The sequence below is a fragment of the Syngnathus typhle genome, linkage group LG15 (genome assembly GCF_033458585.1).
Source record: "Syngnathus typhle isolate RoL2023-S1 ecotype Sweden linkage group LG15, RoL_Styp_1.0, whole genome shotgun sequence".
NCBI classification, from domain to species: domain Eukaryota; kingdom Metazoa; phylum Chordata; class Actinopteri; order Syngnathiformes; family Syngnathidae; genus Syngnathus; species Syngnathus typhle.
Window position 1 is genome coordinate 3276139 of NC_083752.1, and position 26218 is coordinate 3302356.

The 26218-nt window shown below is 51.3% G+C and overlaps 5 protein-coding genes across 22 annotated transcripts; 3 read left to right on the forward strand and 2 right to left on the reverse strand.

Annotated features, from left to right (window-relative positions):
- Positions 1–486: 486 nt before the first annotated feature.
- On the reverse strand, positions 487–5291 carry LOC133168342 (replication protein A 70 kDa DNA-binding subunit-like). 2 transcript variants are annotated; one of them, XM_061299852.1, is made up of 16 exons: positions 5148–5291; positions 4697–4744; positions 4544–4625; positions 4358–4463; positions 4206–4291; positions 4016–4099; positions 3371–3839; positions 3183–3285; positions 2835–3096; positions 2607–2743; positions 2381–2529; positions 2068–2197; positions 1802–1978; positions 1629–1688; positions 1452–1538; positions 487–1329 (listed from the first exon to the last, which is right to left on the reverse strand). In XM_061299852.1, exons 1-16 carry the CDS (start codon positions 5178–5180, stop codon positions 1207–1209), a joined length of 2136 nt encoding a protein of 711 aa, XP_061155836.1. In that variant the 5' UTR covers positions 5181–5291; the 3' UTR covers positions 487–1206. The 2 variants fall into 2 exon arrangements, with proteins under 2 accessions (XP_061155836.1, XP_061155835.1); XM_061299851.1 differs by having other exon boundaries at positions 1629–1736.
- A 72-nt stretch (positions 5292–5363) lies between these two features.
- On the reverse strand, positions 5364–10753 carry si:dkey-5g14.1 (lysosomal proton-coupled steroid conjugate and bile acid symporter SLC46A3). 7 transcript variants are annotated; one of them, XM_061299860.1, is made up of 10 exons: positions 10613–10753; positions 10430–10487; positions 10256–10307; positions 10138–10175; positions 9917–10022; positions 9427–9639; positions 7841–8714; positions 7663–7746; positions 7432–7588; positions 5364–6972 (listed from the first exon to the last, which is right to left on the reverse strand). In XM_061299860.1, the coding sequence occupies exons 6-10, from the start codon at positions 9616–9618 to the stop codon at positions 6849–6851; spliced, it is 1431 nt and encodes a 476-aa protein (XP_061155844.1). In that variant the 5' UTR covers positions 9619–9639; positions 9917–10022; positions 10138–10175; positions 10256–10307; positions 10430–10487; positions 10613–10753; the 3' UTR covers positions 5364–6848. The 7 variants fall into 7 exon arrangements, with proteins under 7 accessions (XP_061155844.1, XP_061155847.1, XP_061155846.1 ...); XM_061299863.1 differs by lacking the exon at positions 10138–10175 and having other exon boundaries at positions 9917–10082; XM_061299862.1 differs by lacking the exons at positions 10138–10175; positions 10430–10487; positions 10613–10753 and having other exon boundaries at positions 9917–10082; positions 10256–10422.
- Positions 5393–6518, forward strand: med31 (mediator complex subunit 31). Its single transcript, XM_061299889.1, has 4 exons — positions 5393–5535; positions 5771–5845; positions 5926–6022; positions 6179–6518. Exons 1-4 carry the CDS (start codon positions 5526–5528, stop codon positions 6393–6395), a joined length of 399 nt encoding a protein of 132 aa, XP_061155873.1. The 5' UTR covers positions 5393–5525; the 3' UTR covers positions 6396–6518.
- On the forward strand, positions 10604–23971 carry synj1 (synaptojanin 1). Of its 10 annotated transcripts, none has more exons than XM_061299831.1 (30): positions 10681–10745; positions 10825–10891; positions 11614–11771; positions 11840–11926; positions 12051–12318; positions 12393–12618; positions 12748–12831; positions 13019–13096; positions 13859–13920; positions 14329–14425; positions 14495–14670; positions 14762–14843; positions 14959–15111; positions 15791–15956; positions 16057–16080; positions 16333–16524; positions 16611–16695; positions 16762–16902; positions 16984–17176; positions 17236–17394; positions 17521–17677; positions 17850–17973; positions 18042–18254; positions 18382–18460; positions 18550–18889; positions 20403–20531; positions 20937–20989; positions 21105–21279; positions 21354–21562; positions 21906–23971. In XM_061299831.1, the coding sequence occupies exons 3-30, from the start codon at positions 11648–11650 to the stop codon at positions 22641–22643; spliced, it is 4614 nt and encodes a 1537-aa protein (XP_061155815.1). In that variant the 5' UTR covers positions 10681–10745; positions 10825–10891; positions 11614–11647; the 3' UTR covers positions 22644–23971. The 10 variants fall into 10 exon arrangements, with proteins under 10 accessions (XP_061155814.1, XP_061155816.1, XP_061155815.1 ...); XM_061299833.1 differs by having other exon boundaries at positions 10717–10745; positions 11626–11771; XM_061299830.1 differs by lacking the exon at positions 10825–10891 and having other exon boundaries at positions 10604–10745.
- Positions 23972–24145: 174 nt separating this feature from the next.
- On the forward strand, positions 24146–26168 carry cfap298 (cilia and flagella associated protein 298). 2 transcript variants are annotated; one of them, XM_061299875.1, is made up of 8 exons: positions 24146–24277; positions 24671–24828; positions 24910–25077; positions 25160–25227; positions 25299–25457; positions 25536–25667; positions 25745–25840; positions 25941–26168. In XM_061299875.1, exons 2-8 carry the CDS (start codon positions 24690–24692, stop codon positions 26049–26051), a joined length of 873 nt encoding a protein of 290 aa, XP_061155859.1. In that variant the 5' UTR covers positions 24146–24277; positions 24671–24689; the 3' UTR covers positions 26052–26168. The 2 variants fall into 2 exon arrangements, with proteins under 2 accessions (XP_061155859.1, XP_061155860.1); XM_061299876.1 differs by having other exon boundaries at positions 24178–24277; positions 24667–24828.
- Positions 26169–26218: the final 50 nt, after the last annotated feature.

Sequence of the window (26218 nt, forward strand, 5' to 3'; positions counted from 1 at the left end):
CGGAGCCGACAGGTATTTGAGAAAGCAGGACACGCTTGAAGCCGATTGGCTGCTTGCGTCAACCCCGCGTCGCCACAGCTTTTTTTTTTTTTTTTTTGCCTTGCACAGAAATAGTGGTCGGAGCTGGTTGATTGCAGACCTCGGTCCTTCGTGGCCCCTCTGATGTGGACAGCCGGCCGGCTAAATCGGCATAGGAGGCAAATACTGTGCAGAATTTATGATGTCACTCTGCAAATGTTTTGTTGGATCGGGCTTAAATAAAATGGCGGATGAGTCATGTTTGTTTGTTCCAAAAAGTTGATGCACGCTCGTGAGCTCACCAGTCTGCTTTTGTTTCGCTGTCTTTCTCTCCTGGCATTTTTATGCACTGCACACGTCTGCATTATACTGCCCCCTTGTGGCTGAGGAGTGCAACGACAAGGAGCTATTGAAATGAAGTAGTGTCTCCCCCCCACAATAAAAAAAATCCAAAGTAGGAAACGAGCGTAAGATTTTTCCTCCAACTCAACCATTATTTTTATTTTGTGGCCTAAGATTGCCGACAAAGTACACGGAGATGAAAAGTTTGCTGAAATACAGTAACCCAAAATAGTTTACACATGGAGCATTGATTATTTTTATGATTTTAGTGTGTGCGCACGCGTTTTAGCCAAACTCCAGGAAACATCCTGGCACCGTGATGACTTTTCCAGGTGCAGGGAAGTCGGCGGTGCCAGAGGAACTTAGCTGCTGCTTTTCCATCTGGACATGTCCGCGGACATTTTTCAAACACTTCAGACACCAGCCAAGAGTAAGTACCCAAGCCCGGTTTCAGGTCTGTGGGACAGATGGACTGGCGCCTTTACAAGTACTACGCGTGTACTACTTTAGTGCATACTCAGCGCAGGCACATATTTTTCTAAGGCCGAGTAGAGCAAGCAAAAGTGCACATTTGAAAGAAAAGAGTTTGCGAAGCACTTTTTCAGCCGCTGGCAAAGTTCAAGTCGGGGCGTCGTGAAGTTTCCTGTCAGATAGGGGCTGCCCGTTGCAAAGAAAAAACTGCACAAAACTTTGGGGTCTCACTTCGACAAAAACGGCGTCTGCGAGGAAACGGTGCAGAGCGGTTCTCTCACACGCGCAACGAGCGTCCGCGTCGACAGCTCAGCAAAGAAAGTTGACGCATTTTTCAAAAGAAGAATCATGAAAAAAGAAAACCGTGCTGGCCGGCTAGGCGTCGATGTCAATTAGCGGGGCTGCCAGCTCGCGGATGGCGTTCAGTAGCCTACGGCTGTGCTGCCGCTGGTCGGCGGGGAGGACCTCCATCACCGTCACCTTCACGCGGCACTCGTCCTGAACCAAAAGCACAAGTCGAGCCAAGGGTTTTGCTGATTGGTGATTTTAGAAACACACGGCTCAGCGCATCGCCGTGGCAACCCTCGTGGAAATCAGCCAAACGACAATCATGCGCTCACATTGAAATTCTCCAACTTGACTCTGTTCCTGAAGACGTGCGTGCTGAAGTAGATCTTGTCGAAAACGTTGTCAAACGCGTTCTCATCCTGACACCCGAGAGAACACAAGTGAGTTACGCTCACATCGCTAATGCTAACACCGCTAAACAACCGAGGACACGATTTCAAGCTCGTTACCGTGTCCTTCAGATGTCCCAATTGCTCGGCGCTGATCCCCAGCAAGGTCTCGGCCGTCTCCTGGAAGCACGTGGCCCACATGTTGTCCCCAAAGTCGGCCAGGTTTACCTACAGGATGATGATGTTTTCACAAAAGCAACACGGGCGCAAATCCCATTCGAGAGAAAACTCACAGAGAGCATAAAACGGTAGTTGAAGTTGGGGTAGTCCTTGCCGCATTTATCGCAGCGGTAGCGTCCGTCGTCCTGCTCGTGAACTTTCTTGTGGCAGGAGCCGCCCGGGCAGGCTCGGTACAGGCAGTTCTCCTTGCGGCAAAACACAACAGTCGCCACGCAGCTGAAGTAATCCGCCTGCGAGAAGACAGGAGGAAAAAAAGACCTCATCGGATTAAGACTCAGCAACCACCAAGCAACAACTAATCACGACGACGCCCTTGGACCTTTTCACCGTGTCCCAACTGCTCCGTCTTGACGTCCCTCAGTGTCTTCCAGTTGGTTCTGAAATCGCCGCTCGCGGAGAGCACCTCCGTCAAGGACTGACTGCAGAGGGCGTGGCCAACTTGGTTGTACCTGCGCAACAAATGTTTTGTCGTGGTACACTTGCATAATGCCTATTCAAGCGGATGAGCTATCCAAGGTCTTATGAGGAACCTCAAGGATACGGCACAGGCCCTCAATTGTTTGCAAATTTCTAGGATACTCCAATTTTTCCGCCAAATTGTTTTTTTTTCGTTTGTGTGATTGGGAACTCACCAGTCTCTCAAGGCAAAAGCCTCGGGGATGTCGGGGTTGACAATCAGCGTGGAGTTTAAGAACACCATCAGCGAGCGGCCGCCGAAGGTCGACACGCGAGCCTTTCTGACGGCCACCACCGGGTGACAGGAAGCGTTAAACTTCTGAGCCTGCGGACGCAGCGGCACGCCATGTTGGTAACCACGACGACTTGCGGGCTGTCCGGCGAAATTTGTGTCCGGTTTACCTGGTCCCCCCACAGCGTGAGCGTCACCATCTTGCCGCTGGAGTCGGTTAAGGTTAGCGCCCTCTTGCTGAGCTGCTTGCCGGCCTTGGTGGTGATCAGGGAGACGTCCTCGGCCTCCTCGCACACACCGATCACGTCTGGCCGGTCAAAGGAGACGCATCGAATGAAGAAAGTTGCAACGGTAGAGCAGAGAAATGCAATGGTGTCTCGGGAAAGCTCAATCCTCACCGACGACGGCGTCGGGATCTTTGTCCTCCAACTGCGAGATGGGCACGAATTGGCAGAGCAGGTTGGGCACGCCGCGGTCGTCGTCACAGGGCACGATGCGCGAGCTGGCGCTCAGCGTAATCGCGTAGTCGTTCTTCAGCGAGGTGAACTGCTTGTTGGCCAACTTCACCGTGCCTTTGGAGATCAGGTAGACCCTGTCTTGCTCCACCAGCGAGAAAAACTTGTCCACTTCTTCGTTGAAGGCCGTAATCTTGATTTCTCCCTGCGTACAACCAAAGCCACGTCATGCTACTTTAATGCAAACCTGTAAGGCAAGTCTGCACGTGTCTGCTTTTTGATCTTACTCACAGTCTCGTCCACAACCTCGAAGTCGAAGACCTTTCCCTCCCCTCTGGCGTTACTCCAGTTTCGGATATCCGACTTGTTGATTACTCGGGCTTTGATGGTCCAACTGGAGGCCAAAGATGATTGTTAAAAAAAAAAATAATGATGCGGACCACCAGCCAATGGATTTCTCGCTTCAAGCATCAACTCACTTGCTTAGGTACGGGCTGAGTTGGTATATTGGGGTCATTCTGGTTGGACTCTTGGAGGGACTGGAAGAGGGGGACGCCATCCCAGACCCCTTCATTGGCGAAGGGGTCATGGGGGAGGTCATTCTGGGGGATGCCATCCCGTGCGCCTTCAAGGGGGAGGCCTGCATAGGGGACGCCATCCCAGGCGCCTTCATGGGGGAGGCCTGCATGGGGGATGCCATCCCAGGCGCTTTCATGGGGGACGCCATCCTGGGGGACGCCATCCCAGGCGCCTTCATGGGGGAGGCCTGCATGGGGGACGCCATCCCAGGGGTTTTCATGGGGGACGCCATCCCGTGCGCCTTCATGGGGGAGGCCTGCATGGGGGACACCATCCCAGGCGCCTTCATGGGTGAGGCCTGCATAGGGGACGCCATCCTGGGGGCAGGCGCCTTCATGGGGGAAGTCTTCATGCCATAGTTTCCACCACCTTGGTAAGGAAAGGAGGGAAGCACTTCGTTCATTCATAATAGCGCTGTAGGATTTTGACACAGTGGACTAATTAAAGCCGCCAAAGTCATCGTCGCCCGTCATTTTCCGCCATCTAGAAGCAACGCCTCGGTGCATTCCGTGCGGGACGGCCATGTGAAAAGAGCCACGATTTACCGCCGGGGCCGCATCCAGACGGTCCGGGAATTTCATCAGACCTAGAAGTGCTCGGCTCTGCCTGCTGCTGGTCCGGGGTTTGATCTGCGGAGCAAACCAACCCAACTGTGTAAGCTCTACCATCTTCTTGAATCCATTGTGTGGATTTTTGTCAAATAAAATCATGCATTTTATTCGATTTTTACCTCACCGGTTAACTGTGTGGGATTGCCGATCCTCCCTCCCGTCTCGGCGGCGCTCTGCAACACGTCCATGTCCAACACCACCACGACACGACTGCCACGCAACCAACACACATGCATGAATGCACACACTCACAACAAACAACACACTTAAACTCACCGGCTGGCCAAGTTGGAGAACATGGTCTTATTGAGCACGCACACGCAGTTTGGCTCCAGGAGCTCGGATTCTCTCAGGTGGTTCAAGTGCGTCCCCAGGAGGAAGTCTACTCAGATAAGCACACTTGTCACGAGCGCAAATCACGTGGGATGTCCGATGACGACACGTGTGCTGATAAACACTCACAGGACAAACTGCGCTCGCCGTCGCTCAGGTTCAGGCGGTACTTGTTGACGCCTTGTTTGCCTGCCGGGTACTCACGGATGTTCTGGGATGAAAAAGAAAGCAAAACTTTAGAACCATATTTCTTTCATTCAAGTTTTAAGTGGTTTGACTTACTAGAACCTGCAGAATTGGACTTTGCACCATTGATTTATTGAACAGGGCCTAACAAAAAAGGAAGTCACAGATAAAAAAATAAATAAAATAAAAAAAGACGTGACACAACCAAGTGCCGCTTTCGACCAGCCACGTTAATAAGATTATCGAAATATACCACACAGGTTTTTCAAAACATAGCGGAAAACATTTTTCCTCACGTGCTACGGTAATGAAGAGATGACGTCACAAGCAAAACTTCAATGGAGGAAATTGGTTTGTGATTAGGGAGCGTCTAGTTCGTTCAAAGACAACATTTCAAATTTAAACATAAATGACACGCGGAGTGTCACACGCCAGACATGCAAATAAAAAGTACAGTATGACAAAGTTCATTGCCGTCGCCGCGTAAATAAGCATATTCACATTTTGTGGCTAATGGCTTATCTGTCCGGTTTGCGATCACCTTTACCTCAATAGCCCCTTGCGTGAGTTTGACGCTCATGTTTTCACAACAATCTTCGCAAACATTCAAGAAGGATGATCGCTCATCGAAACTTGCAGCCTTCAGAAGGCGATTTGGAGGCGGGGTTAAGTGTCAGACCGGATATGTCGTATTTATGCCTTCACAACAAAACACAAGTCAACTGAGTTTTATTTTGAAGGCAAGTGTCGACGTCACTCTTCATTTCCGGAAAACATGGCTGACATGGTTGTGTTTTCGTTCGGCTAAACTACACGAAGCAACAAACGGACGCTTTTCGACACATTTTCTCTTTCTATAATTTACTTTTTCTCGGCGGACGAAAGAAGCGTCTTTTTTCTCTTCATTTTACAACTGAGAGCAGTCATGGAAACAGGTAAACCAGCTTTAAATGTTTCACCGAGCTTCCATCGTGCTAACAAGCTAAAGCTACACCAAATACAAAATAGACGCTCCCATTCCTTTTCTTCGTGTTATGTTGTTATTGATCATATTGATATGATTCGAACGTCGGTACGTCATTTTTTATAGATTCTTCACAATCTCGTAATCCGTTATACAACAATTGCTAGCATCCCAAAAGAGTAACGTGTTTGTACGTGTACGTGTAGAGGAGCAAGCTCGGACCCGCTTCCAGTCAGAGTTGGAGTTCATTCAGTGTTTGGCCAACCCAAACTATCTCAACTGTAAGTGTGTGCCTTCATATTGTTAACAACATCTTATTATTGTTACATATTGCTAATAATAGTACACTGTGCGTGTGTAGTCCTGGCTCAGAGGGGCTTCCTCAGGGAGAAACCCTTCATCAATTACCTCAAGTATTTGTTGTACTGGAAGGAGCCCGACTACGCCAAGTTTCTCAAGTAAGACCGCCAAAGCTCATATCGATAAATGATTAATATCTGAACTGTTTTCATCTGTCGATGCTGCACACGAGATAATCTGAGGAGTTAGACATCTCCAAATGATGCATCAAGTATCAAAGTAGTTTTTCCCTCGCTCTCTCGGTGTGCGTTTAGGTACCCCCACTGCCTGCACATGCTGGAGCTGCTGCAGTACGAGCACTTCCGCAAGGAGCTGGTGAACGCGCAATGCGCCAAATTCATCGACGAACAGCAACTGCTACACTGGCAGCACTACTCCAGGAAGCGAACGCGGCTGCAGCAGGCGCTTGCCGAGCAGCCGCCGCCACAGCAACAGCCGCCTCCGCAGCACGTCAACGCTGCCGCTAAATGACTGCTGTTTGTTTGTTTTTGCCAGAAAAAAAAAATACAAGAAAGAAATAAATGCCTCAGTTTTGTTGAAGAAATCTGGATTTTCTGTTCTGTTATGTGTACATGAATTAAAATGTTGATCTTATGACTGCAAACTCATTCTTTGGGGCACAGGACCAACCTTCCCAAAGAGATGTTGATGTTCCCAGACTTTCCGTTAGACTTGCAGCTTCCTGTCTCATCAGGAGGACTACTGTCATTGCTAGAACATCTACCCACACATTGGGGTAAGTGAAGTGATTGTTAAATTGGCGCTGGATTCATGGTGTCCTCTTCAAGCCCATTTTAGACATTTCCACAGAGACCTCTAGTGGTGGCTGAGAAAACTTGTATTTCAAAACAATTACATCACACACACACTGACCTATACATTTTTTAAAGGACATTTTCAGACGTTATTCCCTCCCTGTGTTTTTCAGTTTAGCAGCGGGTCGCAGTCGCTGTCATCCTGAGGCGCGTCCTTGTCCGCTTGGGGACGCTCGTCTTCGTTCAGCGTCTCATCCTCGACGGCCACGTCCACTCCCATCGCGCACACCACGCTGGAAAGACGAAAAAAAAATTTCGGCTACTTTCATTTTCCCACATCACAAGTTTAATCGGTTTCAGGCTAAGGTTAGCTATTCGGGCCTTGGTATATGGATATTTAACTATAAATGATCACCAGACTTGAAATGTCATGGACTCTGATCAGAAAACACACAAGACACACACAAATTCACTTCAGATGGCGCATGACTTTACAAGTACTACTTGCGTACTACTTTTGTGCGCACTCAACGCGCACGTGTTTATTTTAAGGCAGAGTGCAACGACCGAAGTGCACAGTTGCACAAAAAGAGTTTGCTGGGCACTTTTTTTCAGCCGCTCGTTGTGCTGCTGACAAGTTCAAGTCAGGTTGTGAAGTTTCCTGTCAGATAAGAACTGGTCAGGGTGCCCCTTTGGGGCTCCTGCACAAAAGTATTCACTTTGGGGTCTCCCTCACTCCCTCACTGGCTCACCCCAGAAGTATGGTCGGGATGGCGCAGAGTCCGGCGCCGAGCAAGAAGACGAACCCGGGGTACAGAGCCACCGTGGCAGCGTAGGCGGTATTGAAGACCGCCGCCGACACGTTGGATGTCAGGACCTCCGCGAAGGAGAGCAAGGCAAACAAGGCACCTGCATAGGAAGGGAAAAAGAAAACAATTGGATATTTTGAAGCAAACAAGCGGCAGAGCGTCGCGGTCGCTCACCCTGCTCGGACTTGGAGATGATTTTCGACATCATGGATCGCAGCACTGAGAAGGGCATGATGGACAGCAACATGGGAAGCCTCGCTGAGGACGCATTAGCAAGCATTCATCTGGTGACACCTCGCTCTTTGGCCGAAAGCCGCCACTGCAGCCCGACCGCTTGTTAGAGATAGCTCACCTAGAAACATCATCAAAGTGGTTTTGGAAAAGGCCACCATGGTCATGCCCGCCGCCAAAGAAAGGATGCCCGTAAGCACCACAAGCAGCTGCGGGACACCGCAGTAGGTGAACGCGGCCACGCCCACGAAGCTGAACAAGAAGACGGTGGTGGACAACGCCGCGCCGTAGCCAATGAGAATCTCGCTCCAGCACAGCGGCTCCTTGAGCTCGTACAGCACTATTAAGGAGAAGCTGCCCACTGAGGTGAAGGACAAGCTGGTGAAGATGGACACCAGGAGGAGGAGCAGCGTGCGCCGCTTGGGAGCGGCCCTCGCCAACATCCTGTAGATTGCGAAGAACATGTGCCGCACGGCGGCCCACCCGCCGACACCGTCCGAGTCCGCCCGCGTCACCGTCTCCTCCAGAATGAAGACGGCGTAAAGCAGGACCAGGAACTGGCAGATGGCCGAAGTTAGGAAGGGCCCGTTGAACCCCGCTGCCCTCAGGTAGTAGCCCGTGGACAGCGCGGCCACGCCCGACAGCAGCCCGATCATCATGTCCAGCCCGGCGATGCGCAGCGTCATCCGCCGGCCGTCCCCTCCGCCGCTCAAGTCGGCCACGTAGGCGAAGCAACCGCCCAGGAAGGTGCCCAGGCCCCCGAAGAGGGCAGACAGCAGCGAGGCGCCCACCAACAAGTAGACGTTGAGCCGCAAGAAGGACACCAGCAGCAGGGACAGCGTGTAGAGCAGTGTGCCCACCAGCGGCAGGATGATGGCCACCTTCCGCCCCGCCCGGTCACTGTACGCCACCAGCAGGAGGGTAACCAGCAAAGACGGCACGGCCGAAAGGATCTGAGAGTACAGCGAGAACAGGGAAGCCTGCTCCTGCACCTTCTGGACATGCATAGAAACGTGGCAAACTGTCAGCAAAGTTCAGGTCACTCGGTGTCAAAGTCTGCTAGCTAGCTCGAGGCTAGCGCATCATGGGAAGCGTCCTAGACCGAGCAAGGAATACACAAAGACATACAACTAAATAGTTTGAGTCCTCCGACTGATAATACTGCAGCGTAGTGAGGATTCCTGACTGTCTCGTTTGGTTCCGTCCATATGTCTGTTTGGAGCAACTGAAGTTTTTTTTTCTCCCCTCTGAACATTTGGAGCTCTGAATACAATTGGGACATGTTTCTCTGCATGCCAGATGATATGACCAAAGCAGAAGTAAAAACGAGACAAGCAGAACTAAACCTCCACGCACCTGGCCCGGTGCCTAACTTTAGCACTGCAGGAACTCAAGTCAGGTGACCTCATTTGCACACAAAAGCTGCACCAAAATACACCTCAGTCAGCTGCAGTGATATTTGTTGTTCTTAGGAGAGGATAAAGAATATATTATAATATCATATGTGTTGATGGACCATTTGAGTTGAGATTTCCATCGATTGGAAGCGTTATGACACCACAACTATGCTATGTGTGTTAGCATTAAGTTAGCAGAAGGCAAAGGGAGGTTGTTCTTGGACATAAACAACATCAAATTGACTTTGTTTGTAGTTTGACTGTTGCGAGCACTTTGCTTGTGCTTCCCGCAGATTCTCGGACGACTCACCTGGAAATAGTCGGTCTGGTTGTCGCTGGCGTTGGCGGCGGCGCACGCGGACGTGTCCGAGACGGGGTAGGTGCTGTTGGTCAGCTCCTGCCACAGGCGGCGGTACACATACTGCGTCACCAGAGGGTACGTCAGGTACGTGGAGAAGGCGTACAGCGCCACCACGGGTTCCACCAGGTAGAGACCCTTCATCCTGAGCAGTCTTTAGCGCTCCTGACAAAGAAATAAATAAATAAGAAAGCAGTTATGAACATGCACAATTTTCAACTGTTGTCTTGTCTGCATCAAAATGTTAAGCGTGAAACTCGGGCTGAGGAAGATGGCCTTCAAATAGCATCTTTGTTTGTCCACAAAAATCTAATTTCCGATTACCAAGGTTGTTTTGGAGTATTTTGAACAATTGGAAAAAGCACACTGCGTCTAGCAACGAGATGTAAACAGCCATACTTTTTAAACCGATCAATGTCTATTACTAACAACCACCACTTGCCTTCCAATTATCAGTAAGTCTCGGTTCCCCAATTTCGAAAGCTGTCACTCCGATATAATGTTGCTCTGACTTCTTGAACAAGCACCTGCCATCTTCCTTCCCTTTACTGTAGAGTACACATTGAAAGTTGCGTGCATCAGGAAAGAGGTCCACGTTCGGTTCAAGGCTGCAATGATTAAAAGAAAATAAAATTTGACCAAGTCTTGCACAACGCATCTTACCCGATCAACATGCAGTTACAATCATCTTCGTCTCCGATCTGACCACGGTATGAAGCCGGTCATTTCTCTTATCATTGTCAGAATCGGTCGTGTTGTGAAACAATTAAGCCCCGCCTACCTTCAAATGCGATTGGACGGCTTTGCCTCCAGAGGTCTGCTGCCATTGGATTCTACAGATTATTTAAAAAATGAAAATATTATTATTCTATTCTATATTTATGTATGAGTTCCATTTTAGTGGTGCGTTATGTTTGTCGAGTTGTGCGGTCAAAGTAACCAACACTCTCCCCACCTCTGAATCCGTTTGGACAGTCCGTCCCTGAAAGTCCGCTGCTATTGGCTAGTGGAGACTGTCAATCATAAAAACAAGTTGGACGAGTACGTTCATACTTTTTCGTATTTAGTACATTAAAGTGTGTATTTATGAATTATACATGGATCTGTAATATTTGAGTGAAATATTCGTGTTTATTACAGTTGTGTCCTCTCGCTGAACCGCGCCCTTCTCGGAGCTAGCGTAGTTTGGCGTTGGAATGTACCATTGTGTCAACACAGCGGGAAGGATTTTTTGTTGTGACAGCGGAGTCGCAACCCGGCGGTGAGACTCGGTAAGGCGACCAAGAAATCCACTTTTCGCTTTACCTGCCGTGTTTATCTAATCATTCTTTACCGTGACACCAATGGAAGTGGCTTCGTCGGGACTACCTTAGGCATTTTCCCGAATGTCCACTGCGTGAGCAGACTGATTGTTTAGGTAAATACCGGTTTGACGCAGCCATTCACGTTAGGACGGAAAGCTAGCGAATCAGCGATTAGGGCTAGCGAGCTAAAGCTAACGCGGCTAAAATGATTCTCCAATCCAAGAATTTAATATGATTGTAAATATTTTATACAGTAACCCTAATAAATTAACATTCACAACGCTGTAACGTTAGCCCAGCACGTGTGGTCTTTTATTTTTGTTTTGGAATAAAAGTCGTGACTGTCCGTGTGTGCCAACCGGCCTCATCGCTTTGCTTTTAATCTGGATATGGTCGCGATTCGCACTGTCGCATGGCTCCTTAAAGGACGTTTGATTATTCTGCCGATTTAATTCATGCCATTCTAGTGTATAGACACACAAGGTGACGGATGTGCCGAATTATGATTTTCGAAATGCTCATCGGCGATGAGGAAATCAGTCGGATGCATAAATGGACTATTGGGTAGCTCATCTGCCTCACAGTTTTGAGGTTTGAATCTGAGTGACGGCCTTCCAATATTGTGTTTGCGTGTCCTCTTGGTACAACCCTGCCTATAAAAAATGTCTACGATGGACACGGATATATGGCGACATCCCATTTTCTTTACCACTCATCCCGCAGCAATTTACTCAAATGATCAATGTGGTGATTGGGAGAATAATCAATTTTGCTTGTGGATTTCCACTGTATACTAGTGATCAGTATTTGGATTGACCTTGCTATCTTTCTGGAGTCCCACTTGTAGGTCATTGCATCCGGCGTCAACAATGGCCTTCAGCAAAGGTTATCGTGTCTACCACAAGCTGGACCCGCCCCCCTACAGCGTGATTGTGGAGACGCGCGCTCGGGAAGAGTGCCTCATGTTTGAATCCGGCGCCGTCGCCGTCCTCTGTAAGGAATCCTCTTTTGCGACTCCCATCCAGGTTGCCGGCTCACGTTTTGGCCATTTTTGTCTTCAGCTGCGGCTGAGAAGGAGGCCATTAAGAACACGTATTCCAAGATAGTGGACGCCTACGGGATCTTGGGCGTCCTCCGCCTCAACCTGGGTGAGCCACACGCACAAAACAGAGTCACTTGATGACATTGGTGCCTTGATTTAGGCTTAAGACTTGAGTTTTTACAGTTATGAGGTTTCACTCTCGCTCTCAAAGTTCTTCTACCGCCCGGCAGGCGACTCCATGCTCCACAGCCTAGTGCTAGTGACGGGCTGCAGCTCGGTGGGCAAAGTGCAGGAGTCTGAAGTGTTCCGGGTGACGCAGACGGACTTTGTGTCGCTGAAGAACGACCCCGGCGACGAGGAACGTATCGGCGAGGTGCGCAAGGTGCTCAACTCGGGTCACTTCTACTTTGCCTGGTCCGCCTCGGGCGTCGGCATGGACTTGAGCCTCAACGCGCGCCGCCGCATCCTGGAGGACACCACAGACAACCGCTTCTTCTGGTACGAGCGCCGACACTTCAGTCCTCCTGTTTGATGTCGACGCCTCGTCTTCTCACGCCGGCCTTTGCTCGTAGGAACCAGTCGCTGCACCTGCACCTGAAGCATTACGGCGTCAACTGCGACGACTGGCTGCTGCGGCTGATGTGCGGCGGGGTGGAGATCCGGACGATCTACGCCGGCCACAAGCAGGCCAAGGCGTGCATCTTCTCCCGCCTCAGCTCTGAGCGGGCCGGCACGCGCTTCAACGTGCGCGGCACCAACGACGACGGGCAGGTGGCCAACTTTGTGGAGACCGAGCAGGTGAGAATCTCCAAATGAATCGTCTCTCTCTCAAGAGCAGTTTGACGCGCTCGTCTATTGGGGCGGCGTGGCTGTTCCTTCGTGTCATGCCAACCCCCCCAACTGCGTTTGTGTCCTTTTGTGGGACAGGCCATCTTCCTTGATGACAGAGTGTCGTCGTTCATCCAGATCCGCGGCTCCATTCCGCTCTTTTGGGAACAGCCGGGGATCCAGGTAAGGCGGCGAGCAAATCCGCTCGTATGCTGCTCAGTCGGTCGGCCGCGCAAACGAGGCCGACGCCGCCGGTCTCGGCCGTTAAGGACGACGAGCCTTTCGCTTTGGAGCGTCGCGGTCCACGTCCGGCGCGGCGGCCGGCCGAGCGTTGTCGTTTAACCCATCTCCGTCTTGGTGCTGTGTTCAGAAAAAGACCCTTAAAGGGGTTATGTTGTACCTGAACGACAATCGGCAACCCGGTCGACGCCAAGGCAAACCCCACTTGGTATAAGGCTCCGTCTTGGCTTTTGTGCTGGCCTTGGTTTTTGGGCTCACTCACTCTTCCGAGCGTCTGTGCGTTGTCACGCCAGGACCAAAACGGGCATGTGGACACAGAATGCGACTCCAATGCTGATGGGCTCGGCGTGACATTGCACAGATGGCCTCTTCGGACTCACTGTTGGTGGGTAAAGGGCATTTCTCTGTTTTCCCTCAGCTCCCCGACATCTTTGGTCAGGTGAGAGCCTGGTTTGAAAACGCCCCCCCCCCCCCTTCTACTTCTGACTGCTTCCTCCGGCTTCATTTGTTAGTCTGCGGTCGGCCATGCGCGGCAAACACCGGACGGACCGGGGAGGAGAATCCGACGCTTTTAGAATGTTGTCAACGCTTTCCGCTTTTGAGGTCTTTCTTGCCGTCGCGCTCCCACCGGCTCCCTCCACCAATGTCGCCTCCCGCAAACCAGAGTTGTTTCCGGAGTGCATGTCATCATGAAAGCCCGCACGTGACCGAGTAAAAGGAAGGAAGGAAACGATAAGAGGAAGAAAACGAGCGGGACTCGCCTCAATACCTCCAAAGTGCCCGATTGTTTTGTCACCTTTGTGTTCTCGAGCATAGTCCTTGGTGGAGGTGGCCAAAGTGGAGTCGGGTGAGGCTTAGGTGCCTGCCCCCAATGTCCCGGTGCCCCTCGCCACGCTCAAGGTCTTTGTGCAAATCCGTTCACTCGGCCGCCGTGTGCTAATGTGCGTCTCTCGCCGTGTTTGCCCTTCAGGTCGGCTCTCACCGCGTCAAACTCTCCCGAGGATTTGAAGCCAACGCTCCAGCCTTTGAAAGGTACTTGCGACTCTGCCGGGAAAGGCATCCTTACAAGTCGTCACGGTCCGTCGGCGGCCATTTTGCGCTCGGCCGCACGCTCACTCTCTTAAGATGGCTGTCCTTAATCTCCACACCGCACCTTGCGCGCTCGCCGTCCTTATCAATTTATTTCCCGCTGCTCTCTCGGGCCGGTGCAAAACCGCACACGCCGCTTCAGCAGAAGTGATGACGAAGCAGAACCAGAAGACAATGACAGAGGGAAGCTGCTTTTCAAATTCAAACCAAGCCAAGGGTTCGACTCCCCTCGGCTTTATTTTTCTCTATTTCATCCTTCGCTTTCCTCTTTTCCAAATATGGCTGGAAAAGACATTTTGTTTTTTTATTGTCTGTCAATTTTTCCGAAGGTTTTGCGTTGATGTTTTCCAGACACTTCACCGCCTTGAAGAGGTTGTACGGCAAGCAAGCGATCATCAATCTGCTCGGCAGTAAGGAAGGAGAACACATGCTCAGTAAAGCCTTTCAGGTGACCGCACACTCCAGTTGGGCGTAAATTGGGCGTACGCCAAATCGCTAAACTTCTGTTTCCTCGCAGAGTCACCTGAAGGCCTCGGAGCACGCGGCGTGGGTCAAGATGGTCAACTTCGACTACCACCAGAACGTGCGCGGCGGCAAAGCCGACAAGCTGCACAGCGTGCTCAAGCCGCAGCTTAGCAAGTTCCTGGACGACTGCGGCTTCTTCTACTACTCGGGAGAGATGGGCATCACCAGGTCACGCACACTTTGTGCAGTTCACACAGAGAGGCTTCAGTGCCGCCCCCAAATAACACATAGCAAGACTTTTTTATATATATATATATAGGAGCCAAGGTGGCACCATCAGGACCAACTGCCTGGACTGTTTGGACAGAACCAACAGCGTGCAAGCCTTCTTTGCCCTGGAGGTAAACATTAGCAATGTGACTTGTTCTTTTGTGTTTCTCCATAACGACACTTTGTTTTAGATATTGACGACAAGCAAAAGATTTGTGTATAAAAAAAGTGCATTTTGCCTTTCAGGTGCTGCCCAAGCAACTGGAGGAAATGGGCTTGACGGAGAAGCCTCAGCTGGTGGCCCGCTTCCAGGAGGTGTTCCGGACCATGTGGTCAGCCAACGGTGACTCGGTCAGCAAGATCTACGCCGGCACCGGCGCCCTAGACGGCAAGGCCAAGGTGGCGCACCCGCACAACGATTGTACACGCGTGCGTTTCCGCGCGATCTCGCTTAACTCTGCTGTGTGTCGTTTCTTTTTGCCGCCTTCTGCAACGCTCCGCACGTGCGGTAAGTTCCCGATTGAGCTTTCTTTCGAAATGCCCCGTTCATGGTCTTTGTGGCGGGACGGAATGAGCAGCTTTTCTTCTTCTGTGGTTTTTAGCTGATTTGAGAAATCCTTTCTTTCCTCCCGCTTCTGAACCATTTCAACGGGCTTCTTTTGTGGCAGATTTTTCCAACCACAGCTATTTTACAATTCGACGTAAATTCTCCTTCACAAAAAGTGGAATGGTTTGATTTCATGGTTGGAAAATCATGACTCAAATGCATCTTGGTTCATCTGGCAGAACAACTCGATTCTCTTCTACCGGGAGGTGATTTGTGTGCGGTGCAACCTGTTTCCCCTCTGTATAAAAAGTCAAGCTTATATTCTTCAAAAAAAAAAAAAAAACGAAAACCTTCAAGCTGTTTTTTTTTTTGGCATCAATTTTGTGCATGTTTCACATGTTCATTGGTGTTCTCTCATGGGGGAAAAAAAAGGGATCTAAACAAAAAGCGGCGAGTCAAGCCCATGGTCGCACACGGGCAAGAAAACAGCAGATGGCGCCAAATAACCCGGCGTGGTCTCCTCGCCTTCAGGCAAGCAAGTTGAAAGACGGCGCTCGCTCGGTGACCAGGACCATCCAGAACAACTTCTTTGACAGCTCCAAGCAGGAAGCCATCGACATCCTGCGACTGGGCTCCACGCTCAACAGCGACCTGGCCGACAAGGCGCGGGCCTTGCTCACCACTTCCAGCCTCTACGGTGAGTCCCACCGCCGCATCCTTGCCCGCTTGGCCTCGCTGCCGCAACTTTGCTCTAACCTGACATTCTCTTCCTTCTCTCCACGCTGCGCTCTCGTTAGTCACTGAGCCCGTCTTGCAGTCAGGTATGCTACCTGAGCGCCCCCTCGAGTGAATCCACCCTTTGCCACTCATTTCATGCGTGCTGAATGTTTAAAGGAGATGTATTTTGCCCCCCCCCACACACACACCCTTCCATTTGTGTGACGCATTTCCCATAATTTGTTTTCGTGTCATTTCTTTTGAGTTTCTTGCTTAATGTCCGCTACAAGATCGAAGGTGCAGTCCAAGACGTGTGTGTGGCAAATACAATTTAACCCAACCCCCTTTTTGCACAGCCTCGCCCCGAGTGCTGCTAGGTATGTGCCGGAACCACCGCAAGTACACCCGGCCCAAGCCGATCCGAGTGTGCGTGGGCACGTGGAACGTCAACGGCGGCAAGCAGTTCCGTAGCATCGCCTTCCGGAACCAGACCCTCAACGACTGGCTGCTGGACGCCCCCAAGATCGCCGGCCTCCCCGAGTTCCAAGGTTACTCGGCCACCTCGGGGTCGTTCTCACCTTGCCGCGAGGCCCTGGCTAGAATTATCACCAACTGTTCTATCAACTCTTTCCAGACAGCAAAGCCAACCCGATCGACATCTTTGCCATCGGCTTTGAGGAAATGGTGGAGCTGAACGCTGGAAACATCGTCAGCGCCAGGTACGCCCCGCCGCACCAAATAATGAGGCCACATGTTCGCTCACGTTGTCACCGATGTTCCGGCAGCACCACCAACCAGAAGCTGTGGGCCGCCGAGTTGCAGAAGAACATCTCGCGGGACCACAAGTATGTGCTGCTGGCTTCCGAGCAGCTGGTGGGCGTGTGCTTGTTCGTGTTCATCCGCCCCCAGCACGCCCCCTTCATCAGGTAGACCCATTTTCAATTTCCATTCCGAAATCGAAGCCATGATCCACGACTCTGAGGTTTTCTCCTTTGCCTGTCGCACAGGGACGTGGCAGTGGACACGGTGAAGACGGGCATGGGCGGCGCCACGGGGAACAAAGGCGGCGTGGCCATCCGCCTGCTCTTCCACACCACCAGCATCTGCTTCGTGTGCTCGCATTTTGCCGCGGGACAGTCGCAGGTCAAGGAGAGGAACGACGACTACAACGAGATCACGCGCAGGCTCAGCTTCCCCATGGTGAGACCGCCCGTGAAAAGCCGTCCAAGCGCACCTTCTCCGTTCCTCTCCTCTTCCAGGGACGCCTGCTCTACTCTCACGACTACGTTTTCTGGTGCGGCGACTTCAACTACCGCATCAACCTGCCCAACGAGGAGGTGAAGGAGCTGATCAGGCAACAGAACTGGGATGCGCTGACCGCTGGCGACCAGCTCTTTGACCAGAAGAACGCCGGACTGGTACAGTCCTTTCTTGACATTCAAACCGTTTATCATACTTATTTTCGTGTCAATATCCAAAATCAATTGCCAAAAATGGTTTTAACTGACTATTACAATATTCACTGAGGCCTATTTGTGGCTCAGGTGTTCCGGGGATTCATCGAGGGTAAACTGGACTTTGCGCCCACGTACAAGTACGACCTTTTCTCGGAGGACTACGACACCAGCGAGAAGTGCCGCACGCCCGCCTGGACCGATCGGATCCTGTGGAAGCGCAGGAAGTGGAACTTTGACCAAACAGGTAGCCAGCCCGCAAGCCTAGGAAAAAAATAGAAAAACAAAAATTTGGACTTGACTCACGCTTGCAAAAATAGAAGAAAATTGTCTTTTAAGTTTGGACTTTGTTCCAAATGACGATGAACACATTTTTACAAAAGATTTCAACTACGACGATCGACCTTATTTGTATGTAGCTGAGGAGATGAACGTGGTTGGCGCTTCGACGTCAGGCGAAAACGAGGACGACCCGGATTACCCCTGGAGCCCCGGGACCCTCAAGTACTACGGCAGGGCTGAGCTCAAGACCTCGGACCACAGGTGACCGACCGCACTCTAAAACACAAGGTCTTCTTTAGATCGTGAAGATAATAATGATGGGTTTGCAGGCCGGTGGTGTCCATCGTTGATGTGGATGTCCTGGAGGTGGACCCGGAGGCCCGGCACCAGGTCTACAAGGACGTTATTGCCCTGCAGGGACCCCCGGACGGCACGGTCCTGGTGTCGCTGTGCTCGTCCGGACCCGACGACTACTTTGACGATGCGCTCATCGACGAGCTGCTCGACAAGTTTGCCAGCTTCGGCGAGGTCATCCTCATCAGGTGAGCCCTAAGATGTCCAGAATGACAAATTGAATGAAACTTTCTCTGATTCCTTCCTTCTTTTCAAGTGAATCATTTGAGTCACTCAAGATGGCTGGCATGGTTGTCATGAGAGTTTCTGTTTTAGATTTCTTGAGGAGAAGATGTGGGTGACGTTCCTGGACGGTTACTCCGCTCTGGCCGCTTTGTCTCTCAGCGCATCCACCGTAAGTTGTTCGGTTTCTCAACCTCTTCTTTCGCGACACAAAATAGACCCGTTGATGTGAAGTTCTGAGACCGTGACTCCAATGGGTAGGTTCTTGGCAAGATGCTCGACATCCGCCTGAAGAGCCCCGGCTGGATTAAGAGCCTGGAGGAGGAGATGAGCGTGGAGCGCATCTGCGGCAGCATCCCCACCTCGGCTAGCTCCACCCTCCTGGCCGAAGACGCCGACATGGGCGACGACGACTATGACATGGAGGGCGACGTGGACGAGGAGGTGGAGGCGGTCCTTCCGCAGCACCTGCAGCCGTCCGCCGACTCGGCGTCGGGTTCCTCCCCGATGACCTCGCCGCGAGGCAGCCCCTGCGCCTCCCCCACCCACGGCGAGGCCGGCAGGCCCGGACGCACCGCTCAACCGGCCCGACCCTCACAAGGTAAGCTACGTGACAGAGGTGGAAGCAAAATCACGAGGCGTTGTTCCGATCAATGTTTTGCTTTGACTTGTCAGCAAAAACATGAGCTGTTACTTGCCACTCAAAGTTGATGTTTACTAGTTAATCAAAACAACTTTAAACCTTTGCCTTTAATCTTCGTAGCGTCATGCCAACACAAAGGTGCAGGCTAACAATTAGTATCCACCTAGCGGTGTCATAACGCTTTAAGCGATGGATAATTTGACTCTCGTAGACGGTCAGTTCATTTAATTAATTAAATTAATTATTTTAACAATACTCGCAGGCGTATATTTTAACCGCTAATATTACCGCGGGTAACTTATTGTTGTCGTGAAAGTCGTCTTTGTTCGTAACGTCGCTTTACAGAACACGTGGCAAAACATCCACAAGAATACAATCGGGACTTTGCCCTCACTTCTCGACGTTGGCTTCAACATGTCTCATCCTTAAGATTGTTAGCGGCCTATTTTCCGAGATAAAACATAACGACCATTTCACATGCGTGCGGCACTCTCGGCTGGGAAGACAGCCCGATTCCATTGGCGAGACAGACGGGATAGTTCTGAACGCACAGGGGCCTTGACCTTGGACGAGAGGGGCGTGAGGTGTGCATGAAATGGGCAAAAGCTACACACGATGAGGCCGTGCACTTTGACGGCCGCCGCCGCCAGGATGTTCGATTGTAATCGACGGCCGGACAAGCAAAACCATCCCGGATGACCACCACAAGTAAGCGCTTTTTATTTCATTTTATTTTCTGAGATGTGTAACTACGTTAGCAAGGGCCAGCCAGCGAGCATTCCTTACTTTTGAATGCGTCAAAACGATTGCCGACAGCTTGTTAGTTCGAGATCGCCTCTGTGATGAACGGTTAGATAACAAGTTGTGTCACAAGGCCGTTTGTCTGCCGAACTCACATAGCAAATGATGCCACAAGACTTTGTAGTTTATATGATGGGACAAGTACCAAAGGATGACATTTCACAAGTAAAGCGCGGTAGGCTTCTATACCGGTAGATACTCTTAAGCTCAAGCCAAGTAGCTCAAGGACGCCGCCGGTACGTCGCGTGCCATCGACCGTCATCGCCAACGGTCGTATGCTGAGCCGTCACGGCTCATTTTTCTTTTGTCTTTCATTCCAGGTTGTCAGCCGAACCAAAAGCTCGTCTTCACAAAGCGCCAACAATGCAGCAACCGGTGCACCAAAGGTGGAAGACATGCATGCAAAGTGCGCTTCGACATGGTCTGTGGCCCGCTTTGGAAAAAAAACAAATCCCTTCTCGTCAATTGTCACCATTTTGTGATTTCCTGCTCGTGTTGAACTTTGTCGAATAAATTCTTACTCCATCAAAGTCACGGTTGGTCTGGACTATTGTCCCGTCACATGTTGAAAGGAGAATATTCATTTTGGGCTTTCGGGGTGCAAGTCGGCGATGGAATGACTTGTGGAGCTCTTCAACACATGCTAACATCCTCATTTTTTTCCTTTCAGGCCCTCCTGCAGACCTGCAGCCCGGCGCGCCGTCGTCCCAAGGCTTGGAGCCCAGGCGTGCGCCCCCTCCCCGACCCAACGCGCCCCCCGTGAGACCCACGCCGCCCCAGCGCCCGCCGCCCCCCTCAGGTAGCATCTTAAACTAGCCAAAAGAAAACGGCTGTTAGCGGGATGACTTTGATTATGGTATCGGTCGTTGTCGAAGGAGGGGGAGGGAGGGAATGTGTGACAATTGTGTCTTTTTGGTTTCCACTGTGCGGCAAAGGATCAAAAAGCCCGGCTCTCCCTCGGTCCGTCGCAGGTGAGTGGCGCAAAGCGGCGGTCCTCAAACTGGCCTCGGCAAAAGAATTGACAAGCGACCAAGCACCTCCGGTTTCGGCGCTTGGTCAAGTACAAGATAAGACTATCTTGAGAAGATAACTTTAGCAGATGCGGATTAACATGTATTTTTTTTTAGCACAGCACACGATTTGTTGTCCTTCCGTTGTGTAGGGGGCGAGCTTGACTTGCTTTGTTTTGTGTGAACGCTTTCAGGTCGAGGCCAGGCAACCGCAGGCCCCCCCGCAGCGGCAGGTGCCTCCAGGCCGGTAGGTTCCCGCCTCAACCGCTCAGAAAGCGACGATACGAGTTAGCAGGAAGATGGCATCGCTGATTTTTCTCATCCTGATGAGACTTTTGGGGCGCTTGTGTTTTTTTCACCAGAATCTTCCCCCTCGAGCCGGCGTGATCAGCGTGGCTTCGCAGTCTCGTGCCTCTCCTCTTCCCCACCCGGGCGCTCCCCGCCCCACCTCTGACGTGCACCCGGGGGCCCCTCAAGTCACCGCCGACACCCACCCCGGGGCGCCTCGACCGACCAAACCGTCTGATCTTCCTCTAGGTGCGAGCCTGGTTTTGTTACTATGGCGCCCGCCGTTCTAAGCGAAAACTCACTTTGGTGTCACCGCCCTCCAGCGGGTCCCGCGCTGCCCACGGTGGCCCCTGCGGCGAGACCGTCGGCACAGCCCCAGCCCACCGGCCCGACCCAGTCTCAGCTGCCTCCCCCCATGCAGCCCACGCACGCCGCCCCGCCGCAGACGCTGGCTTCTCCTAAGCCACCGCCCCGTTCCCGATCTCATCATGGTCTGCCGCCGGACGCCGCCAAGGGCGACTCGGCCCCCAAGGTTGGTGACCGGGCCTTTCCTTTCTTCAGCCTCTGAGAAAAAGGAGCTGCTAGCCTTCTCTCTTTTCTGCCAAGCTTAATGTCTTCTTCTGGCTTTTGTCTCTTGACTCGTTTGTCCTTTCTCTCACAAGCCGGACAAGCCTTCGGGGTGACAGGTACTTGATGTCTATCGTCCAAAATGCATCTGCACGTCGCCTCCTCTTTTTGGTTATGTCCTCCTTAGGTTTCCTTTCTGTGTGCTTTCATAGGTGTTAGGATTGTCTTTTTGCCAGATTTCATTCATCTGTGCTAGTGCTTCATGTGCTTGTTGCGGATTGCCATTGATGATTTTATTTTTGTCTCAGACCAACGGAGTGAATGGCGTCCAATCCAAGCCCAAGGGCCCGGACGCCCTCGACTTCCTGATCCCTTCCCGATCCCTGAACCGCGGCGCCTCCCTGCGGAGTCCGCCCTCCGTCCCCGCCTCCTTATCGTCCTGGATGTCCGCCGGCCTCCTCCCGCCGCCGCCCGCTATGCCCCGCAGTCGCTCGCAAGAGACTCTGCGCGCCTCCCCAAACCTTTTGGCCGCCGAGCCGCTCCCCGCCCGGCCCTGCAGCACCAACCCGTTTTTTGGCCAGCACGATTGGGCGCCGCCCGCCCGCGCCACAGTTGGCCCTCTGCGCCTTTCCCGGGGCGCGTCCCCGATCACGCTCTCTTCGGCCGCGCAACCCGTCCTGCCGCTCCACCGCCAGCCTCCTAATTGGGTCACCTTCAACGACGACTTCCCGCTTCCGGTCGGCCGCGCTGCCGCGACCCCCAGCTCCGCCGCCCTCACCGAACCGGACTGGGTAACTGAAGCTGTGGTCCCGTCTGCCCCTCCCCTCGAATTTGACCTTTTTCCTGAGCCGGACTGGTTAAACCCTTCCCCGGCCTTCCCCGCGCACCGGGCCAAAACTCTGCCCCCTAACACGGCCCTCTTTCCCGAACCCGACTGGTTAAACTCCATCCCGGGCGTTCCTCCTCCAGTCCCGTCGCGCTCCGGCGCCGCCGTCTCCAACCCCCCCAGTGGATCCGGTCCCGGCTGCCTCTTCTTTCCCAACTGAACGCTGATGGAGATGGAGCCATGATAGACGTAGAGAGATGTATACAGTATATGTGTGTGTTTGCGTGAGAGTATTTAAGACGAGCCGGAACGTGTGCGCCCATTTTAGTCCCTTGATTTAAATGATCCATTTTTTTTTTTTTTTTTAAATGAGCTGTGGCGCCTCTGCACACTTTTATCAAGGTCAGTTTCTGTGCTTCCCAACATTTACAGCGGTGTCTCGAGATGAGAGATTAGTTCGCCGACCGCACGCATGTCGTAAAACACGAATCTCATTTATCGAAATGAAGGCTAATGCAATCTGTTGTTTTTGATTTTATATTAAGAGTACTTGGTACAGTCAAAACATTCGCTCGCACATAACCTGAAAACTGAGAAACCGCAAGCACAACTTTTGCAAATGTTTTGTCCTTTTTTTTTGTTCCATGGTGTTATCGGCGATTAGCAAAGCAGATAAAAGGCACGTTAGCGCCACCTTATACTGCCCTTCCACTAATCCAAATAAAAATGTATCCAAGCCACGGCTCGTATTGCAAAAGCATCTCGAGGGACCGTTGTATGCTGAAAGGACCACTCCATTTCCTTGCAAATTGACACACTTGTACTTTCTGCCATCCCATGGAAGAGAGTTATCACTATACATCACCGTGAACTTGTTTGCAGGCAAGTTCTGTGTGTCCAATATCTGCGCACCTGTCAACACGGGGCCAAAGGTCACGCTGGGCTCGCACCGCCCGTGAATGTACATCAACGGCGCAGTTTGCCTATACAGACTTGCTTATGTGAAAATCCCACGTGTGTTTGCGTACTATTTGACTGCCCCCTGTCAAAAGCGGCACGCTTTAAAATTCCAGCCAACTAGTGGATGTGGCGTGATGTGTGTGTTTACAGGGTGTTTTTTCTGTATGTCATTAGTGTCGTGTGTGTTTGAACCCGCAACTAGAAATTGTCTTCATTTTCCGGCCTCGGTTGGAAATCATGTGAACCAGAGTTTACTGCAAATATGACCAAATTCTAATTCTGTTTGAATCTAAACCATTCGCCACTCGAAAGGCATCACGTGTGTGTGGAGTAGAAAAAAAAAAGTACATATCTATAGAAATATATATAAATATAGGTCCTACTATCCACAAGCCAGCAGCTTATCTCTTGTCGCATTTGAGATTTTACATGCCACTCTGACTTTGTGAGGTCGGTGTCCTCCCTCTCCACTTTAATTAATGGCCGTAATCCATAGTAATAGTAACTGAGTCTGTGCCAGTGAACATTCTATGTATAAAAAAAAAAAGAGCAAAGTTATGTTTATATCCGTAAATATTCCAGATTTAACGTGCAAAGCTGTATGCACGTTGATGTATAAAGGCAATTTATGTTGTATGTATAAAAAAAACAATAAAAATGAAACCGAATGGTCTTGGCTTTTACGTTAAATTAGATTGATTTAATCTGCAATTCCGCCATTGGCCTCGGGGTGGCAGTCCATGAGCGCCGCTCATTTCGACCAGCCGTGTTTAACGAGAACGATGAAGAACAAACCGGAAATGAGACGATCCAAACACGAGTTGCCAGTCACCAGTTGTAAACAAACGTGAACGTCTGAGTGTGGCTTTTTGTTCGTGTTTGGCACCGCAACAGGTGAGTTTGACTGAATTAACCAAATGTACCACACAGGACGAGCTAAAAAACGATTCCGATGCACCATTCGAATTACTTTTTATATTGTAGATGTTAAATGTGTCCGGTAAATACGGGTGACTTTCTTTTACAATTGCGATATTAAGTTGGAATTTGACATTTATGACGATATAGGAACGCTTTTGAAAGTTGTTTGGCTGCCATTCTTCCGTTTTATGGTAAACTCGCAATCCAAAGCTTTAACTTTTGCCTTTTGCTTGTTCTGGAAGCTTCGTCCGTTGCCATGGTAACGTTGTGTTGCCCGGTGGCATTTGACCCCTCAACGCGTGCTGTGTAGCCAACATTGGTGATTGTGTGTGTGTGTGTGTGTGTATACTTTTTATTGGGAGAAAGGGAAGACTTGTCTTCCAAGATGGTTATTCTTCACGTGAAGCGCGGGGACGAGAGCCAATTCTTGTTTAGCGCCGGCGTGCAAGATGCTGTCGACGTGCTCGTGCGTGACATCGTCGCCATTTACAATGGGAGGCTCAAAGTCGACCGAATATGTGCAGGTAAGACATTTAAAGAAAATTCAAGTTTCTATGTGTGTGTGCGTGCTTGATAATGGGAGGGGGGGGTCCTTCTGGTTTCAGAAATGGCGGAGTTAGCAGCCCACGGCATCACGTTGCCGCCCAACATGCAAGGGCTGACGGACGAGCAGCTGGTGGACCTGAAGCTGAAGGACGAGTGGGAGGACAAGTGCGTGCCCAGCGGTGGCGCCGTCTTCAAGAAGGACGACGTCGGCCGGCGCAACGGACACGGTGGGCGGACGGACAACTTCCACCGTGTGTTTATTTTTTCTCTAGCTGTAATTCACTTGGTGTCTTGTTTTCTTTGCGTCAGCTCCCAATGAGAAAATGAAAGCCGTGCTACTTAAAACGGTGGACGAGGCAAAGTCCCTCATCTCCAAAGTAAGTCTGCTCATGAATTGCAACGGCAACGATCCACGATGCTAACGCAGCCGCGCGCCGGCCTTTGGAAGAAACAAGCCGAGGTCAACGTGTGCATGACCATGGCGATGGTGAAGGAAGCCCTGGCCCAGCTGCGGGGGGCTGTCATGATTGTGTACCCCATGGGCCTGCCTCCTCACGACCCCATCCGAATGGAGTTGGAGGACCGTGAAGACCTGTCAGGGACACAGGTGAGACGGTTTTGGGGTACGCCCATTACATTTTCACCAAGGCCAAATGAGTTTAGACCCCGCCTCCTCTTCCCTCAGGCGTCGCTGCAGGTGCTGGAGGAGTCCGAGTGCCAGCTGTGGTGGGCCGCCAAGGAGTTGCAGAAGGACAAGAAGCTGCAGGACTACATCGGCAAGAACGACAAGACCAAGCTGGTGGTCAAAATTCAGAAGGTAAGACCGGCCATGTGCGCATTGTTTTTGCCTCCGTGCTCTCATGTTCTGAAGCTGTCGTGCTGTTCCCGCCGCAGAAAGGACAGGGGGCGCCAGCGAGGGAACCTCTGGTCAGCGGTGAGCAGCACAAGCAGATGATGATGCACTACTACAGACGGCAGGAGGAGCTCAAGGCGAGTCGGGCGTCTCCAAACAACCTCGGATGGACACAGTGTGACATGTTTGCGCTTCATCAATGTGTTGACTGTCCACGTTTGTCGTTGTTGCTTTTAGAAATTAGAAGAGGCAGACGACGACAGCTACATGGACTCGGAGTGGTCTGATCGGCAGGCACTCAAAAGGCAATTTCAAGGCCTGAACAACATTAAATGGGGACCCAGGTAATGGTTTTTATTCCCCCAATGTTTCGCGATGTCCGCCCGGCAGCTCCCTCTCGACAAAAATCCCAACGACACACACAGACAATAGAAGGATGTTAATAAACGGCTGAATTTCAAAGAAGCCCAGGATTTGCTTTGAGAATGCCTCCGCTAGCTCGATGCGAATGAAAA